Source organism: Heteronotia binoei, chromosome 13 (assembly GCF_032191835.1).
Source record: "Heteronotia binoei isolate CCM8104 ecotype False Entrance Well chromosome 13, APGP_CSIRO_Hbin_v1, whole genome shotgun sequence".
NCBI lineage: Eukaryota > Metazoa > Chordata > Lepidosauria > Squamata > Gekkonidae > Heteronotia > Heteronotia binoei.
In genome coordinates, this window is record NC_083235.1 from 12726871 (window position 1) to 12745856 (window position 18986).

The 18986-nt window shown below is 50.7% G+C and overlaps 1 protein-coding gene across 1 annotated transcript; it reads left to right on the plus strand.

Annotated features, from left to right (window-relative positions):
• Positions 1–459: 459 nt before the first annotated feature.
• LOC132581844 (protein brambleberry-like) lies at positions 460–17810 on the plus strand. Its single transcript, XM_060253261.1, has 5 exons — positions 460–785; positions 5633–5806; positions 10976–11133; positions 14039–14237; positions 17630–17810. Exons 1-5 carry the CDS (start codon positions 535–537, stop codon positions 17808–17810), a joined length of 963 nt encoding a protein of 320 aa, XP_060109244.1. The 5' UTR covers positions 460–534.
• Positions 17811–18986: the final 1176 nt, after the last annotated feature.

Consider the following 18986-nt stretch of genomic DNA (forward strand, 5'->3'; position numbering starts at 1 on the left):
TTCCTTTTTAACATGCCCCCCAACTTTTAAAATCCTGGCTACGGGCCTGCGGTAATGGGGGCTCCGAGAGCCATACAATATATGTGCAAGAACCCCACGTGGTTCCCAAGCCGCAGTTTGGCCACCCCAGCTCTATACCAGGGGTGGCCAACGGTAGCTCTCCAGATGTTTTTTTGCCTACAACTCCCATCAGCCCCAGCCATTGGCCATGCTGGCTGGGGCTGATGGGAGTTGTAGGCAAAAAAAACATCCAGAGAGCTACCGTTGGCCACCCCTGCTCTTTCCTAGACTAGAACTTTGTTGGTCTTAAAGGTGCCACTTGACTCCTCCTTTGTTCTACTGCTTCAGACCAACACAGCTGCCCTCTTCGATCTAGGCTAGAGCTCGGGACTCCTCCGCCTTTAAGAGACACATTAGGCCACTGAGCTCAGCCTCCCTGTCCCCACTAGCCCCGCCCCTGAAGTGCTATCCTGTCAGTCATCTATAAATTAGGGATTGTGATAGGCTTCTTGCTTACCCACCTGTTTAGCTAAGATGAGCACCTTAGCAGGGCTGCTCTTGCTCATTTCTTCCTGGCCTAGGTTTTGGTCTCTCGTTGCTCCAGACCCCGGGGTGCTCTCCGAAGGGAAGACCCACTTACTACAGGCCCGTGAGCTGGCTCGGCACCCCCGCTACGGTCTGTGCTGGACGGGGGTCTTGGAGCAGCTAGAGGCGGGGTGCAAGGAGCTCGATGAGGAGGAGCAGAGCCGGATTGCGCTGGCATTTGCGCATTGCCACCTTGAAAGGTAAGCCTTGTGGGCTGGGGCGGGGGGGGAGCTGAGCATCGCTTCTTCTTAGGGTTGCCAGGTCCAATTCAAGAAATATCTGGGGACTTTGGGGGTGGAGCCAGGAGACTTTAGGGGTGGAGCCAGGATGTGACAAGCTGGTCTGAATTCCAAAGGGGGTTCTGGCCATCACATTTAAAGGGACCCCACACCTTTTAAATACCTTCCCTCCATTGGAAATAAGGAAGGATAGAGGCACCTTCTTCTGGGGCTCATAGAATTGGACCCCCTGTCCCAATCCTTTTGAAATTTGGAGGGTGTTTTGAGGAGAGTCATCGGATGCTATGCTGCAAATTTGGTGCCTCGCCTTCAAAAAAAAAACCAGCCTCCAAGAGCCCAGATACCCATGGATCAATTCTCCATTATACCCTCTGGGAATTGGTCTCCATGGGGAATAATGGAGTGCCCAGCAGACATTCTTCCACGCCCCTGCTTTTTGATGACCCTGAAGCAGGGGGAAGGGCCTCCAAACCAGGGGATCCCCTGCTCCCAACGGGATTGGAAGAAAAGCAACAGCTCCGTGGATGAGGTACCTCCTGTTCAATATTCAGTACTCACTAAAGGTCCAAATAAAGATGCCTTCTCCGACAATGCGGAAATTCCAATTTCTTTACTGTTATCAAAAAAATTCATAGAAAAATCCAGATTTGTTCATTGTATGCAGAGGATACTTAAACCAAGTTCCAAGTACCACCTTCGGCTTACAGGCATAACCAGTCTGAGTTCCTGTTTCGCATTACTGCTTTATCCAAGCTACAATTTAATACGTTCAATGCATGGCAAGGCACTTCCAGCCAACCCAGTGCTTCACATTCGTACACTTCCCAAAAAGGTTTCGGTCTTTGGCAACCCTCGTTGTGCACAGCGCATTGGGGTTCCTTAACGGCTAGAAGAAAAGGCCAATTGGGGATGGCAGCAGGGAGCAGCCAATGAGGAGGCTGGGGGTGGGATCAGCTGCTGATCTTGATTATGTATTTGTAGCATCCCATGGGTCTTCTTTGTAGGGTAGCGAGTTCTCCCCTGGCCACCAGTGGGAGATGGGAGAATAGGGTTGCCAGTTCCAGGCTGGGGAACTCCTGGAGTTTTGGGGATGGAGCCTGGGGAGGACAGGGACCTCAGTGGGGTACAGTGCCACCGAGTCCACCCTCCACAGCATCCACTTTCTCCAGGGGAAGTGATCTCTGGAGTTTGAAAATGAGCTGTACCAGGGGATCCCCAGGTCTCACCAGGAGGCTGGCATCCCAAGAATCATAGAATCCTAGAGTTGGAAGGGACCTCTAGAGTCATCTAGTCCAACCCCCTGCACAATGCAGGAAACTCACAAACGCCTCCCCCTAAATTCATAGGATCTTCATTGCTGCCAGATGGCCATTGAAACAAGGAAGGAGAGCCCACCACCTCCTGAGGAAGCCTGTTCCACTGAGGAACCGCTCTAATGGTCAGGAAGTTCTTTCTCATGTTGAGCCGGAAACTCTTTTGATTTCATTTCAACCCATTGGTTCTGGTCCTACCTTCCGGGGCCACAGAAAACAATTCCACACCATCCTCTATATGACAGCCCTTCAGGTACTTGAAGATGGTGATCATATCACCTCTCAGCCGCCTCCTCTCCAGGCTAAACATGCCCAGCTTCTTCAACCTTCCTTCATAGGACTTGGTCTCCAGACCGCTCACCATCTTCGTCACCCTCCTCTGCACCCGTTCCAGCTTGTCTATATCCTTCTTAAAATGTGGTGCCCAAAACTGAGCACAATGCTCCAGGTGAGGTCTTACCAGAGCAGAGTAAAGCGATACCATCACATCATGTGATCTGGACACTAGACTTCTGTTGATACAGCCCAGAATTGCATTTGCCTTTTTAGCCACCGCATCACACTGTTGACTCATGTTCAGCATATGGTCCACTAAGACCCCTAGAAGGAGAGGGGGAACTATAGAAGGGGAGGAGGAATTACAGTGAGAAGTATACAGGGCTTTTTTTTAGAGAATAGCCCAGCAGGAACTCATTTGCATATTAGGCCACACACCCCGATGCCAAGCTAGCCAGAACTGCGTTCCTGTGCCTTTAAAAAAAAAGGCCCTGGAAGTATGCATCCTTAGAAGGCGTAGGGAACTCAGCAGGGTACAGTGCCACAGAGTCGACCTTCTAAAGTAGGGGTAGCCAAACTGTGGCTTGGGAGCCACGTGTGGCTCTTTCACAGTTATCACATGGCTCCCAAAGCCCCTACCATCCCGTCAGCTGGCTTGGAGAAGGCATTTAAAGTTGCTTTCTCTCTCCCTCCCTCTCTCCCTTCCTCACTCCCTCACTCTTTTCTTCTCTCCCTTCCTCTCTCCCTTCCTCTCTCCCTTCCTCTCTCCCTCCCTCCCTTTCTCCCTCAATCACTCCCTCCCTTCCTCTCTCCCTCCCTTTCTCTCTCTCTCTCTCCCTCCCTCTCTCCCTCCCTCCCTCCCTTCCTCTCTCCCTCCCTCTCTCCCTTCCTCCCTCCCTCCCTCCCTCCCTTCCTCCCTCAATCACTCCCTCCCTTCCTCTCTCCCTCCCTCCCTTCCTCAATCACTCCCTCCCTTCCTCTCTCCCTCCCTCCCTTCGTTGTCTTGCAGCCCTCAAACATCTGACATTTATTCTATGTGGTTCTTACATTAAGCAACTTCGGCCATCCCTGCTCTAAAGCATCCATTTTCTCCAGGGGCATTGAACTCTGTCGTCTAGAGATGAGCTGTAATTCCAAGGAATCTCCAGGTTCTGCGTGGAAGGTGGTATCCTAGAAGAGGAGGGGGAACTCAGCAGGGTGCAAGGCCACAGAGTCCACCCTCCACAGAATCCATTTTCTCCAAGGGAACTGATCTTTGTAGTCTGGAGATGAGCTGTAATTCCAGGGGATCACCTGGAGGCTGGCATCCCTAGTACCACGATACTTTTCAGGCGAGGGTGGACAAAATGGTAAAGCCCCTGACCTGCGGAGTACCCTGTCTCAATTCCAACAGAAGGGGAAACTAGTATGAGTAAGGGGACTTGAGACCACCAGGCATGGGATGTCACAGAGAAAGAAGCCTCGTGCAAAAATATATCAAGGCTGGCCCTGATCGCTTCCTTTCACTTCTCTGACAATAAGCATTCTGTGGCTGATTCTTGGGGGGCAAGAGTGGGAGGGCTTCTGGGGTTCTGGCCCTGCTGGTGGACCTCCTGATGACCCCTGGGTTTTGGCCACTGTGTGGCACAGAGTGTCGGACTGGATGCACCTTTGGCGTGATCCAACATGGCTTCTCTTAGGTTCTTATGTCTGTGGCAATGATGCTCTGTATTCTTGGTGCCTTGAGGGCAACAGTGGGAGGGCTTCTGGGTTTCCAGCACCTCTCTTGGACCTCTTGATGGCACCTGGATTTTGGCCACCATGTGATCCAGAGTGTTGGACTGGATGGGCCACTGGCCTGATCCAACATGGCTTCGCTTATGTTCTTAGTGGTGAGCTGCCTCAAGAAAACTCCAGAACGGTGGCATACAATTTTTTCAAATAAGGAGCGAGATTAAATTTGTTTCAAATAAGAAGCAAGACGAAATTTGGGGGGAACAGGTGGAGGGATTCTGGAGTCCTGACCCTGCTGGTGGACCTCCTGATAGCACCTGGGTTTTGGCCACTGTGTGATGCAGAGTGTTGGACTAGATGGGCCATTGGCCTGATCCAACATGGGTTCTCTTATGTTCCTATGTCTGCAGCAGTGATGCTCTGTATTCTTGGTGCTTGAGGGGAGGCACAGTGGCAGGGCTTCTAGTGTCCTGGCCTCACTGATGGACCTCCTGATAGCACCTGGGTTTTGGCCACCGTGTGACAAAGAGTGTTGGACTGGATGGGCCATTGGCCTGATCCAACATGGCTCCTCTTATGTTCTTATGTCTGGAGTGATGCTCTGTATTCTTGGTGTTGGGGGGCAAAAATGGGAGGGCTTCTAGAGTTCTGGCCCTGCTGGCGGACCTCCTGATAGCACCTGGGTTTTAGCCACTGTGTGATGCAGAGTGTTGGACTGGATGGGCCACTGGCCTGATCCAGCACGGTTTCTCTTATGTTCTTATGTCTAGAGCAGTGATGCTCTGTATTTTTGGTACTTGGGGGGGGAGACAGTGGGAGGGTTTCTGGAGTTCTGGCCCTGCTGGTGGACCTCCTGATAGCACCTGGGTTTTGCCTATTGTGTGACACAGAGTGTTGGACTAGATGGGCCATTGGCCTGATCCAACATGGCTTCTCTTATGTTCCTATGTCTGGAGCAGTGATGCTCTATATTCTTGGTGCTTGTGGGGGAGGCACAGTGGCAGGGCTTCTAGTGCCCTGGCCTCACTGATGGACCTCCTGATAGCACCTGGGTTTTGGCCACCATGTGACAAAGAGTGTTGGACTGGATGGGCCATTGGCCTGATCCAACATGGCTTCTCTTATGTTCTTATGTCTGGAGTGATGCTCTGTATTCTTGGTGTTGGGGGCAAAAATGGGAGGGCTTCTAGAGTTCTGGCCCTGCTGGCGGACCTCCTGATGGCACCTGGGTTTTGGCCACTGTGTGACACACAGTGTTGGACTGGATGGGCCATTGGCCTGATCCAACATGGCTTCTCTTATGTCTGGGGCAGGAAGGTTCTGTATTCTTGGTGCTTGGGGACAACAGTGGGAGGGCTTCTGGAGGTGTTGCCCTGCAAGTGAACCTCCTGATGGCACTTGGGTTTTTTGACCACTGTGTGACAGAGTGTTGAACTGGATGGGCCACTGGCCTGATCCAACATGGCTTCTCTTACGTTCTTATGTCTGTGCTCTTCTCCTGGGCAGGTCCGGTAAGCGTTTCCCACCGTGTCCCCCTGCCAGCTCGATCCGGGACTGCACGCAGGACATGGACTCTGTGGCCTTCGGCGTCTACACGGAGTTCTTCACCCATGCCCAGAGCATCTGCTACTTCCTGCAGAATGAGGTCTGGCAGCAGCGAGCCCAAGACACCGTCCTCAGGTCGGGGAAGCTAGGCCTTCTTTCCTCCTCTAGGTGGCAGCAGCAATCGCCTGGAACCAGCTGAATGAAAGAACAGAATACAGAGTCATCTGGGACAGGTCAAGGATGACAGGTTTAGTGTATGAAGTCGGAAATAGTCTCCAGTGAAGAAGGGCTGCCAATCCCCAGGTGGGGGCAGGGGATCCCCCAGTTTGGAGGCCGTCCCCCCGCACCAGGGTCATCAGAAAGTGGGGGGACAGGAGGGAAATGTCTGCTGGGAACTCTGTTATTCCGTATGGAGACTTATTCCCATAAGAAATAATGGAGAGTTGGTCCGCAGGTATCTGGGGCTCTGGAGGGGCTGTTTTTTGAGGTAGAGGCACCAAATTTTCAGTATAGCATTCAGTGCCTCGCCTCAAAATACCGCCCCCCCCCCAAGCAGTGTTCCCTCGATACTGAGCCTCCAGCTCACGCATTTTTGTCTCAGCTCAGGAAAAATGGCCGCAGAGCAAACTCATTGATGCACTGCCTCACAACTTTAATGCCAGTAGCTCAAAACTTTAATGCAAGTATCTCACAAAATAGAACGTTTGCTCACAAGACTCCACAGCTTAGAGGGAACATGGCCTCCAAGTTTCAAAAAGATTGGAACAGGGGGGTCCCATTCTGTGAGTCCCAAAAGAAGGTGCCCCTCTCCTTCATTATTTCCTATGGAAGGAAGGCATTTAAAAAGGTGTGCTGTCCCTTTCAATGCGATGGCCAGAACTCCCTTTGGAGTTCAATTGTGCTTGTCACACCCTTGCTCCTGGCTCCACCCCCAATGTCTCCTGGCTTCACCCCCAACGTCTAGGTAACCCTACAGTGAAGATATTAGGGTTGCCAAATCCAATTCAATAAATATCTGGGGACAATTCAATTCAATAAATATCTGGGGACTTCGGGGGTGGAGTCAGGAGACTTTGGGGGTGGAGCCAAGATCAAGGCTGTGACAAGCATAATTGAACTCCAAAGGGAGTTCTGGCCATCACATTTAAAGGGACTGCACACCTTTTCAATTCCTTCCATAGGAAATAATGAAGGATAGGGGTACCTTCTTTTGGGGCTCATAGAATTGGACCCCCTGGTCCAATCTTTTTGAAACTTGGGGGACATTTTGGGGAGAGGCACTAGATACTATACTGAAAATTTGGTGCCTCTACCCCAAAAAGCAGCTCCCCCCCAGAGCCCCAGATACCCACAGATCAATTCTCCATGATTTTCTATGGGAATAAATCTCCATAGGGAATAATAGAGTTCCCAGCAGACATTTCCCTCCCCTCCCCCCGCTTTCTGACAACCCTGAAGCGGGGGGAGGGCCTCCAAACCAGGGGACCCCCTGCCCCCACCTGGGGATTGGCAACCCTAGAAGATATATATACTAGATCAGGGATCCCCAGTCTGATGCATAAGACAAGAGCGTCATGGATCCTGCCAACACCTTTCCTGGTGCCTATCAAGTGTTTTAGAAAGTGGGACAGGCGGGTGGGGCTTTTGTCCAGCTGGGTTTCTCATTAGGGTTGCCAAGTCCAAATCTAGAAATAGCTGCAGACTTTGGGGGTGGAGCCAGGAGCAAGGTGTGACAAGCACAGTTGAACTCCAAAGGGAGTGCTGGCCATCACATCTCAAGGGAATGCACACCTTTAAAATGCCTTCCCTTCATTGGAAATAGTGAAGGATAGAGGTGCTTTCTTTTGGGGCTTGTAGGATCGGACCCCCTGGTCCAATAATTTTGAAACTTGGGGGATGTTTAGAAGAGAGGCGCCGAACACTCTGCTGCAAAGTTGGTGCCTCTACTTCAAAAAACAGCCTCCCCAGAGCCCCAGACACCCGCAGATCAATACACCATTATAACCTATGGGAATCGGTCTCCATAGGGAATAATGGAGTGCCCGGCGGACATTTCCCTCCACACACACACACACCCCGCTTTCTGATGACCCTGAACTGAGGGGAGGGTCTTCAAACCGGGGGATCCTCTGCCCCCAGCTGGGATTAGTAAACAGACACAAAACTGTGGAAAATGACGCACGGATATTAACGATACTGAAAAAACTCAGATACAACTTTAAACTGAAACGGCGGACCTTGAGCAAAGCTCTTGGAAAATTCTAAATGTTCTTAGCGATAAGTGCAAAAGCAAACTCTACAGTGAAATATACAATAAATCCAAGTCGTTTATGTTTTATGACTTGGATTTATTGTATGTTACACTGCAGAGTTTGCTTTTGCACTTATCACTAATAACAACATATAGAATTTTTCAAGAGCTTTGCTCAAGGTCTGCCGTTTCAGTTTAAAGTTGTATCTGAGTTTTTCCAGTGTCATTAATAGCCTTTCGTTATTTTCCACAGTTTTGTGTCTTACTTCTCCTTACTGTGGAGCTCTAGGTTTTCCACCTGGTGATTGGCAACCCTAGGCTTGGGAAAGCCAGTTTGGCGTAGTGGTGAAGTGTGCGGACTCTTATCTGGGAGAACCGGGTTTGATTCCCTACTCCTCTACTTGCAGCTGCTGGAATGGCCTTGGGTCAGCCATAGCTCTTGTAGGAGTTGTCCCTGAAAGGACAGCTGCTGTGAGAGCCAGTTTGGTGTAGTAGTTAAGTGTGCGGACTCTTATCTGGGAGAACCGGGTTTGATTCCCACTCCTCCACTTGCAGGAGCTGGAATGGCCTTGGGTCAGCCATAGCTCTTGTAGGAGTTGTCCCTGAAAGGGCAACTGCTGTGAGAGCCCTCTCAGCCCCACCCACCTCACAGGGTGTCTGTTGTGGGGGGAGAAGATACAGGAGATTGTAAGCTGCTCTGAGTCTCTGATTCAGGGAGAAGGGCAGGGTATAAATCTGCAATTCTTCTTTTTCTTCCACTGGCCACCAAGTGTGGTCCAATTGGTGCTAATTCACCAGGTAGAGTAAAGAGGATGCTGATTCTCAGTGTGTAAAGTTCCCAGGTTCAGGTTGGGAAATACCTAGAGATTTGGGGCAGTGAAGCCTGGGGAGGCTGAAGTTTGGGGTGAGGAGGGATCTCAGTAGGGTATAATGCCATAGAGTCCGCCCTCCAAAGTGGCCATTTTCTCCAGGGGAAATTACCTTGGGCATCTGAAGATCAATTGTAATAGCAGCAGGTGTGGAATTCTAGCAGGAACTCCTTTGCATATTAGGCCACACACCCCTGATGTAGCCAATCCTCCAAGAGCTTACAGTAGGCCCTGTAAGAAGAACTCTGTAAGCTCCAGAAGGATTGGCTACATCCAGGGGTGGAATTCTAGCAGGAGCTCCTTTGCATGTTAGGCCACACACCCCTGATGTAGCCAATCCTCCTGGAGCTTATAAGGCTCTTTTTTTGTAAACTTGTGGAGGATTGGCTACATCAGGGGTGTGTGGCCTAATATGCAAAGGAGCTCCTGCTAGAATTCCACCCCTGAATAGCAGGATATATCCAGCTGCTACCTGGAGTTTGGCAACTCTATCTGCTCCCCATTTAGGGTTAGCAGCTGGAACCGGCAATACCCAAACCCAAAGTAGGCCGCTCATCCTGTGTGGGAGTGGGGGAGGGCTGCCGACATGCAGCATTCCTGCTTTTCCCCAGAAGAAACTAGCTTCAAGGTGACAGAGCAGTCTAATTCGGGAAACAGGGCCTATCAGATCCACTTATCGTCATCCCAGGCCTGACTAAGATTGAGTGGAAATCTAGAAGGGACAGCTCCGTGTAGGGAAAAGGCTGAGCGGTTCGGATTTTCGCCTCGGGGGATAATTAGATCGCATCATTCATGGCTCCTGATCACTGGTAGGTGTTGCGTGTAAACGTCTTTGCCTCCTTCGTTTCTCTTAAGTGGCAGGACAAGGATGAAAGGAGGCGGTAGCCCTGTTCACAATTTAAGGTGGCCAAATGAAGGTTGGAGAACTAGGGTTGCCAAGCTCCCACCAGGGGTGGGGGTCCCCTGCCCGGGAGGGCCCCAACCCGCCAGCAGGGAGTAGGCCACCAGGGGGATCCCTGCCCCCAAAGAGCCACATTGGTGTGCGCCATCCCTGGTGAGATGACACCCCCCCAGAAGTGATGTCGTCCTGCTGGGGACACTCTAGGACTTGTTATAAAACTCTATGGTACCATAGAGTTTTAGCGTGAGTCCTAGAGCATTTCCGACGGGACAGTCTAGGACTTGCGGTAAAACTCTATGGTACCATAGAGTTTCATAACGAGTCTTAGAGTGTCCCTAGTGCAGTGTCCCCAGTGCAATGAAATCATTTCTGGGTGATGGCATCACGCTGCATGCATGAAAGTTCCCTGCCACAGCAGTAGCAGCAGAACTTGGCAACCCTATGAGGAACTCCTGGAGAATTGGGGATGGAGCCCCTGGGGAGGACAGGGAACTCCATGTTGTACCGTGCCACCGAATTCACCCTCCAAAGCATCCATTTTCTCTGGACTCTGTTGTCTGGAGAGGAGGTGTAATTCCAGGGAATCCCTAGGTCCAACCTGGAGGCTGGCATCCCTGGTTCACATCCTGCCTGTACGTGCCTACCTTAGCGGAGGCGTGCTCCTGTCCTTGGTGTGCTCTTTCCTATCCCTGCTTTGCCGCGATCTTTTCGAAAAGAGGGCCTTCCAAGAATGCCCCAAAGTTGGTACTTTCTGGATGAGTATATTGTAAAGGGAGAAGAAATAATTGGTTTTCATATTTCATTTCCCCCAGAATCTGTTTTGTTGAATTACTGGCCTGATCTAAACTGTAGCCCACTTCAGAAAGAGCTCTTGTCCTTTCTTTTTGCTGTGTGTTTGGATTCTGTGTTTAATGTGGGTTGCTAGTTTCTGCCTGGCTCATTGGAGCCCTTTAGGACTGAGCTTGGCCTGATCCAACATGGCTTCTCTTACGTTCTTAAACCTGCTGGTGGACCTCCTGATGCCACCAGGGTTTTGGCCGCTGTGTGACAGAGTGTTGGACTGGATGGGCCATTGGCCTGATCCAACAGGGCTTCTCTTATGTTCTCATGTGATGGGGGAAATGGCAGCTGCAAGGAGCTGGCGGCAGGGAAATGTGCTGAACATCCTGGCGCGGAGGCTCCATTTCACACTGATGGGAGCACCGTGGAAGCACGTGGCACCAGTGCGCTTGACCCAGCCTGGCTGTCACACACCAGTCACCACCTTCCTCTCCTCTTCCCAGGCTGACATCTGCTTCCGAGGACGTGGCCCACCAGCTGGAGTCCACCCACCTGCTTGCCGAGGAGACGGCCCGTGCCCAGCAGGACACCTTGCGCTCCCAGGAACAGATCCTGCGAGCGGGAGAGCTGCTGCGGCAGACACTTCAGGACTCTTCCCAAGGTATTGCAAGGCATTGGGGGAAGTGCAGAAAAGGGCAACTGGAATGATCCAAGGGTTAGAACACTTTCCCTATGAAGAAAGGTTAAAACGCTTGGGGCTCTTTAGTTTGGAGAAATGTCAACTGCGGGGTGACATGACAGAGGTTTACAAGATTAGGCATGGGAGAGAGAAGGCACAGAAAGAAGTACTTTTCTCCCTTTCTCACAATATGAGAACTTGTGGGCGCTCCATGAAATCGCTGAGCAGTCGGATTAGAACGGATAAAGGGAAGTCCTTCTTCACCCAAGGGGTGATTAACACATAGAATTCCCTGCCACAGGAGGTGGTGGCAGCTGAAAGCAAGGACGGCTTCAAGAGGGGATGGGATAAGCCTATGGAGCAGAGGTCCATCAGTGGCTATTAGCCACAGGGAATAGATGGTTCTGCCTGGGGCAGTGATGTTCCGTATTCTTGGTGCTTGTGTGGGGGGTGGGGAACAGCGGGAGGGCTTCTAGTGTCCTGGCCCCACTGATGGACCTCCTGACGGCGCCTGGTTTTTTGGCCACTGTGTAACACAGAGTGTTGGACTAGATGGCCATTGGTCTGATCCAACATGGCTTCTCTTATGTTCTTATGTGACACAGAGTGTTGGACTAGATGGCCATTGGTCTGATCCAACAGGGCTTCTCTTATGTTCTTATGTGACACAGAGTGTTGGACTGGATGGGCCACTGGCCTGATCCAACAGGGCTTCTCTTATGTTCTTATGTGACACAGAGTGTTGGACTAGATGGCCATTGGTCTGATCTAACACGGCTTCTCTTATGTTCTTATGTGACACAGAGTTTTGGACTGGATGGCCATTGGTCTGATCTAACACGGCTTCTCTTATGTTCTTATGTGACACAGAGTGTTGGACTAGATGGCCATTGGTCTGATCTAACATGGCTTCTCTTATGTTCTTAAGGATGAGTGAGGAGCAGAGCCAGTTGGGTGTAGTGGTTAAGTGGACTCTTATATGGGTGCCATGCCTTGAACCTTAGATGTTATGTGAGCTTCAACCCTGAGAACAAAAGACCCCAGGATTGAGACATCGGCAGCCGGATTGGTCGGGCTGCCTTGGACCACTTATAGGGGGCCAGTGGGCCAGCTTGAATGGACCTGTGGGTCGGGAGTGGGGTGGAGTCTCACTGTATATAATCAGACCACAGTCCAGGGTTTGCATGCCAGTTTTACCTATATATGCCAGAGGTGGCCAACGGTAGCTCTCCAGATGTTTTTTTGCCTACAACTCCCATCAGCCCCAGCCATTGGCCATGCTGGCTGGGGCTGATGGGAGTTGTAGGCAAAAAAAAATCTGGAGAGTTACCGTTGGCCACCCCTGGTATATACCATGCTGAATCACTCTAAGTAAAAGGTGCTGATTGTCACAGGCTGGGGTGCAGGCACGGGGGAAGTCGGAGTTCAGTCCGAGTCAGAGCCAGAGGAGTGTTGAGGGAACCAGAAGCCGAGTCCAAATCGCAGTCTGTGAGCAGGGTCGTTCAAGCCAGGAGTCTTTACTCCTCTTCTAATTCTTATCTGTTTGTGTGTCGATTGTTGTCTTTGTTTTCTGGCACAGGGGTGGAAATTTTTGAGTCCAAATTCTGATTCTAAGCTTTGTCTTTCACCCTCCTTGCATTTTTCTATAGGTCTTCTCTCTCTTTCAGTTTTATTCTCCCTTGCAGAAGTATGCGTTCTACACCTTGAGACAAGGAACCCTTTTGGGAATATTTTGTTTGTTTGCGAGGGGGGGGGGAGGGGAGAGGGTTATTTTTTCATACGTTTGATTGATTTACTTTTTGGCATCAGCACTTTTATCATATGCATTTCTTTATTGTAGTGTATTTATGTGCAGCGGCATGTCGTGGGGGGGTTTTAGCGCTTAATATCTCTTGACACTGTTCTTTCTCATTTGATTATTGTACAATTTTGAATCGTTCATAACATTTTGAAAGCAAAAAAAAAAAGAGTCAGAGCAGGAACAGAGCCAAGGAACGGGAGCCGGAGTAGTCGCAAATTACCGGATGGACTTGTTGCTTCCACAGAGCATGCAGCTCGAAGCTGGAGCTTAGATAGCCCGCTGCTGCTGTTTCCGCTTAGCCAGCCTGGCGTCTGCTAAAACTCTGGGCTGAGTGAACGCCTTGCTCACATTCTGGCCTCTTTCCGTCGGGTTGCTACATCCTGGCGGAGCCTTTCCCGTACACGAACGAGGCGAGCGGTGAACTGGGGTGTGTGTCTACCTGTTGTTCTTTGTCAGCTATAGAGCCAGGTGCCAAGAATGCTGTCAGCAGCGGCAGTGAATCAGTTGTGAGAAGGGCCAGCTGTCGGCTCCACTGGGTCTGTAAACCCTGTCGGCTCTGCCTGGCCAGGCCCCATGACACTGATCACACTCTGGGAATCCTCATTCTTCCCCACTGAACCCAGTATGTAATGCTGGGAGAACCAGATTTGATTCAACACTGCTCCATTGGCAGCTGCTGGAATGGCCTTGGGTCAGCCGTAGGAGTTGTCCTTGAAAGGGCAGCTGCTGTGAGAGCCCTCTCAGCTCCACCCACCTCACAGGGTGTCTGTTGTGGGGGAGGAAGGGAAAGGAGATTGTAGGCCATTCTGAGCCTCTGTCCTTGAAAGGGCAGCTGCTGTGAGAACCCTCTCCAGCCCCACCCACCTCACAGGGTGTCTGTTGTGGGGGAGGAGGGAAAGGAGATTGTAGGCTGCTCTGTGACTCTGTCCTTGAAAGGGCAGCTGCTGTGAGAGCCCTCTCAGCCCCACCCACCTCACAGGATATCCGTTGTGTGGGGGAGGAAGATAAAGGAGATTGTAAGCCGCTCTGAGTCTTTGATTCAGAGAGAAGAGCGAGGTATAAATTTGCATCCTCCTTCTTCTACAGGTGTCCGTCAAGCCTTCCAAGACTTGCAAGAATCATCTGTTGAACAGCGGGTGGTGTTTGCTGAAATCTTCAACCACGTGGCGTTCCTGCACCGCTTTGTGGTGGGGAAGTCCAACGCTGTCTACTCCGTCCTCTTCCATCTCATGAGCGTGGCAGTCGTCCTTGCTTTGACCTCCAGCCAACGAACCTCAGGAGCACGGTGAGAAAATGGATGAGGGCAGGGGTGGAATTCTAGCAGGAGCTCCTTTGCATCTTAGGCCACACACCCCTGATGTAGCCAATCCTCCGAGAGCTTACAAAAAGGAGCCTTGTAAGCTCTTAGAGGATTGGCTACATCAGGGGTGTGTGGCCGAATATGCAAAGCAGTTCCTGCTAGAATTTCACCCCTGGGTGAGGGAGATGTTAGCAGGCAGGTCTCGGTTTCAGGGGGGGACTTGACGTATCCCAGGTCCCAGGTTGCCATGACGCCCAGGAATTTCACTGTGATGCGTAGTGTTTTCAGCGACTGCTTCATTTTAACATCTCTCATTGATCTTCAGTAGATGACAAAACCTGTCATTCTGCATCAGCGTACATGTCTGTGAAGTTCTTGTCATTGCTAATTTAAATGTTAAATTCATTACTGTTTACAGGCAGTAGATGGATTTGTTTCTTAGCCACTTATTTCCATTCTGCCACAAATATCCTACTGACCTTTCTAAAAGAATAATAAGCTTTTGAGAAATTGGGGGAGGAGGAGATTGGGTCAGGGTTGGAGGCAGGGCTGGCGCCTGGGAGTAGGCCAAGCAGGCGGTGGTCTCAGGAGCTGCATGGCCTAGGGGTGCCATGAGGCGCCCCCTCTCTCACGCCTGCTGCCTTGCAAACTTATCCAAGGCCTCCCGAGGCTTGGGAGACCTCGGCAAAGTTCGGGGGCGTGGCAACATGCTCGCTTAGAGCGGGGCTGCCTCAGGAGAAGTTCGTGTGTGTGACATGACATCATCGGGGCGTGAATATACTGCAGGGTGGCGGAGGAGTGGGTTTTGGCCTGGGGTGCTGAAAACCCTAGCGCCAGGCCTGGTTGGAGGGCCGATTTCTGTCTTGGTGGTGACCCTGGCAATAATTTTGTCATAGTTTTAATACGTATGTGAGGTATTCAGAATTCGAGTTGGTGGTAGCAGTAATTCGAAAAGATGGCCATTAAAACACAAAACCCCAAAAGGCTGATTGTTAATCCAGCTCCAACATTTTGTAAGGCCAAAGAAAATTTGTCAAAGCAACCTTTAGGACGGGGTCCCCCCCACTTTTTTGAGGCTACGGACACCTTTTGGAATTCTGACACGGTGTGGTAGGCGCAGCTATGAAAGGCCTATGGCAAAATGGCTGCCACAGCTGACCTTCGGTCACAACCTGAAGACCCGTGTGCTGTGGGGGCAGCCACTGCCCTGCTTGCTTAACTTAAGAACCACGTAGGACAGGGGCGTCAAACACATTTGTTATAAGGGCTGGATCTGATATAAATGAGACCTTGTTGGGCCGGGCCATGTTTGTATCTATTTAAGATTAGGCAACAGAGATATAAACTTTTTAAAGGGCATAGACAAACACGACTTTAAAAAAAAACACCTTAAAATGAAACATGTTTAAAACATCAGCACTCGTTGGTCTTAAAGGTGCTTTCTTTGTATTTCTCCCATGGGATCCAGGGAATTGGGCAAAGGAAGCTCTGGCTCTTTCCTTCCTTCCCCAGGGGACCAGGAGAGGGAGAAGCCTCAACCAATGGAGAAAATCAAGATTTTGCTCTGTAGCTCCAGTGTGAGTGAGCAAGCTTTGCAAAGCGAGTTGAGATGCAGAAGGAAGCAAGAGAGAGGGAGAAGAAAGCAGACAAGAGCCAGTTGCTTGGGGCCTAACTTGGCCCACAGGCCGCATGTTTAACACCTTTGACATAGAAGAAACATCCAATGTTTGAGAAAAGGAAAGAAGGAAGGAATAGGGGATTGGATAAACATACGGAGCAGAGGTCCAGCAATGGCTATTAGCCACAACCTATTGATGAAAGTCTCTGTCTGGGGCAGTGATGCTCTGTATTCTTGCTGGGGTGGGGGGGTGGGGGAAACAGTGGGAGGACTTTTAGTGTCCTGGACTCACTGATGGACCTCCTGATGGTACCTGGGTTTTTTGGCCACTATGTAACACAGTGTTGGACTGGATGGGCCATTAGCCTGACCCAACATGGCTTCTCTTATGTTCTTATGGAAGGAAGGAAGGAAGGAAGGAAGGAAGGAAGGAAGGAAGGAAGGAAGGAAGGAAGGAAGGAAGGAAGGAAGGAAGGAAGGAAGGAAGGAAGGAAGGAAGGAAAACAAGTAGGTGGGGAAAGAGAGAGGTGGAAAGAAAGCAACTTTAACTTTAAATGTATTCATCCAAAGAGTCATGAACACATGGAATTCACAATGGGAAGAAATGGTGGTAGCTACAAGCATAGACAGCTTCAAGAGGGGAGTGGATAAACATACGGAGCAGAGGTCCATCAGTAGCTGTCAGCCACAAGGTACTATAGAGGAAACAGTCTGTTTGGGGCTAGGAATACCAGTGTCCAGGTAGGATCTGGGGATCCCCTGGAATTCTAGCTCATCTCCAGACTACAAAACATCAGTTCCCCTGGGGAAAATGGATGCTTTGGAGGGTGGACTCTGTGGCCTTGGAACCCACTGAAGTCCCTGTCCTCCCCAGGCTCTGTCCCCAAATCTCCAGGAGTTCCTCAACCTGGATCCGGCACCCTGATACCCCCATCCACTGCTGGTGGCCAGGGGGACCTGGCAACTTTATATGGGGCAATGATGCTCTGTATTCTCGGTGCTTGAGGGACAACAGCAGGAGGGCTTCTGGAGTTCTGGCCTCACTGATGGACTTCCTGATGGCACCTGGGTTTTGAACACCGTGTGACACAGAATGTTGGACTGGATGTGCCACTGGCCAGATCCAATATAGCTTATCTCACATTCTTATGTCTGGGGCAGTGATGCTCTGTATTCTTGGTGCTTGGGGGGCCACAGTGGGAGGGCTTCTGGAGTTCTGGCTCCCCTGGTGGACCTCCTGATGGCTCCTGGGTTTTGGTCACTGTGTGTCAGAGAGTGTTGGACTGGATGGACCACTGACTTGATCCAACATCTTTTCTTATGTCTGGAGCGGTGATGCTCTGTATTCTTGGTGCCTGGGAGACAACAGTGGGAGGGTTTCTGGAGTCCTGGCCCCATAGGTGGATCTCCTGATAGCCCTGTATTTTGGGCACTGTGTGACACAGAGTGTTGGACTGGATGGGCCATTGGCCTGATCCAAGATGGCTTCTCTTATGTCTGGGGCAGTGATATTCTGTATTCTTGGTGGTTGGGGGGGCACAGTGGGAGGGGTTCTAGTGTCCTGGCCCTAATGATGGACCTCCTGATAGCCCCTGTTTTTTTTTGGCCACTGTGTGACAGAGTGTTGGACTGGATGAGCCACTGGCCTAAGCCAGCATGGCTTCTGTTCTTATGATGCCTTTCTTCTGTCTCTGCAAACCATGGCCGTGTCAGAAACACTCACTTCCTACCATTACTTCTTCTTTTTCCCCATCACCAGATTCATCTTGCTGGCTTTGGTAGGAGCCAGCGTTTACCTGGAAAGCGTCATCTGCAGCCTTCTCGTGGATAACTCGGAGGGAGGCCAGGATCTGACGGTAGGACCTCAGTTTGCAAGAACAAGGAGGCATGAGGTTGAGGTTCAACTCTGGGAATATGCTGTGCTTGGAGCAAAGCTCTAGTGCTAACTGTTTATGATGGCTGGAGGTGAACCAAAGGCTTCACTTTGCCGTGGGGCACTGCGGTGTCATCTGTGCTCTCGTCAAGGGAAGGTGCCTGCACCGTGGCAGGCTTCTTGGAGGCAGAAGGGAACGTGCTGGGGAAGAGAGAAGCTGCTGAGCGGAATGGAGCGGTTCAGGGAGAACCTAAAGCAAGGGTCTCCCAACATTTGTGAGCCTGCGAGCACCTTTGGAATTAGGGTTGCCAATCTCCAGTTGGGGGCAGGAGGAAATGCACAAAAGCCTCCACAAAAAAACAGCCTCTGTACCAATACAATACACTTACCCCTAATTTCTATGCAAAAATTTAGAATACATAAAGAAAGGAAAGGTCCCCTGTGCAAGCACCAGTCATTTTCGACTCTGAGGTGATGTCGCTTTCACTTTTTCACGGCAGACTTTTTACGGGGTGGTTTGCCATTGCCTTCCCCAGTCGTCTTCGTTCCCCCTCCAGCAAGCTGGGTCCTCATTTGACCGACCTCGGAAGGATAGAAGGCTGAGTCAACCTTGAGCTGGCTAGCTGAAAATCCAGCTTCCGCCGGGGATCAAACTCAGGTCGTGAGCAGAGCTTAGGACTGCAGTACTGCAGCGTTAACACTCTGCGCCACGGAGAAAGCACAAAAGCCTCTGCAAAAAAAACAGCCTCTATACAGGGGTGGCCAAACTGTGGCTCGGGAGCCACATGTGGCTCTTTGACACATATTGGGTGGCTCTCGAAGCCCCCACTGCCCTGTTTCGCGGCTTGGAGAAGGCAATTTTCTCTTTAAATCACTTTGCCAAGCCAGCTGGCGGCTTGAAGGATGAATTTAAAGTTAAAGTTGCTTTCTTTCTACCTCTCCCTCCTTCCCCTCCATCAGTTTGCCCCCTCCCTTCCTTGTCTTGCGGCTCTCAAACATCTGATGTTTATTCTGTGTCTCTTCTGTTAAGCAAGTTTGGCCACCCCTGCTCTATACAAATACAATGCACTTACAACCAATTTATGTGCAAAAATTTAGAATACTGATAAATAGGTATAGAAATAAATCACATTTCGGTCATAAGAACGCTGACCACGCCCGCACCCAAAGTCTTTCAAGCTTCAGTCAATGGTGTTCAGTCCAACGTTCAAGTACTCATTCCAAATGCAGCAGATGTAAGATC

Bases quoted from the DNA above. Each gene is read 5' to 3' on its own strand.
- LOC132581844 (XM_060253261.1), top strand. From the start codon at position 535: ATGAGCACCTTAGCAGGGCTGCTCTTGCTCATTTCTTCCTGGCCTAGG. The intron at 786-5,632 runs GTAAGCCTTGTG...TCTCCTGGGCAG, and splicing joins GCGCATTGCCACCTTGAAAG to GTCCGGTAAGCGTTTCCCAC. The intron at 11,134-14,038 runs GTATTGCAAGGC...CTTCTTCTACAG, and splicing joins ACTTCAGGACTCTTCCCAAG to GTGTCCGTCAAGCCTTCCAA.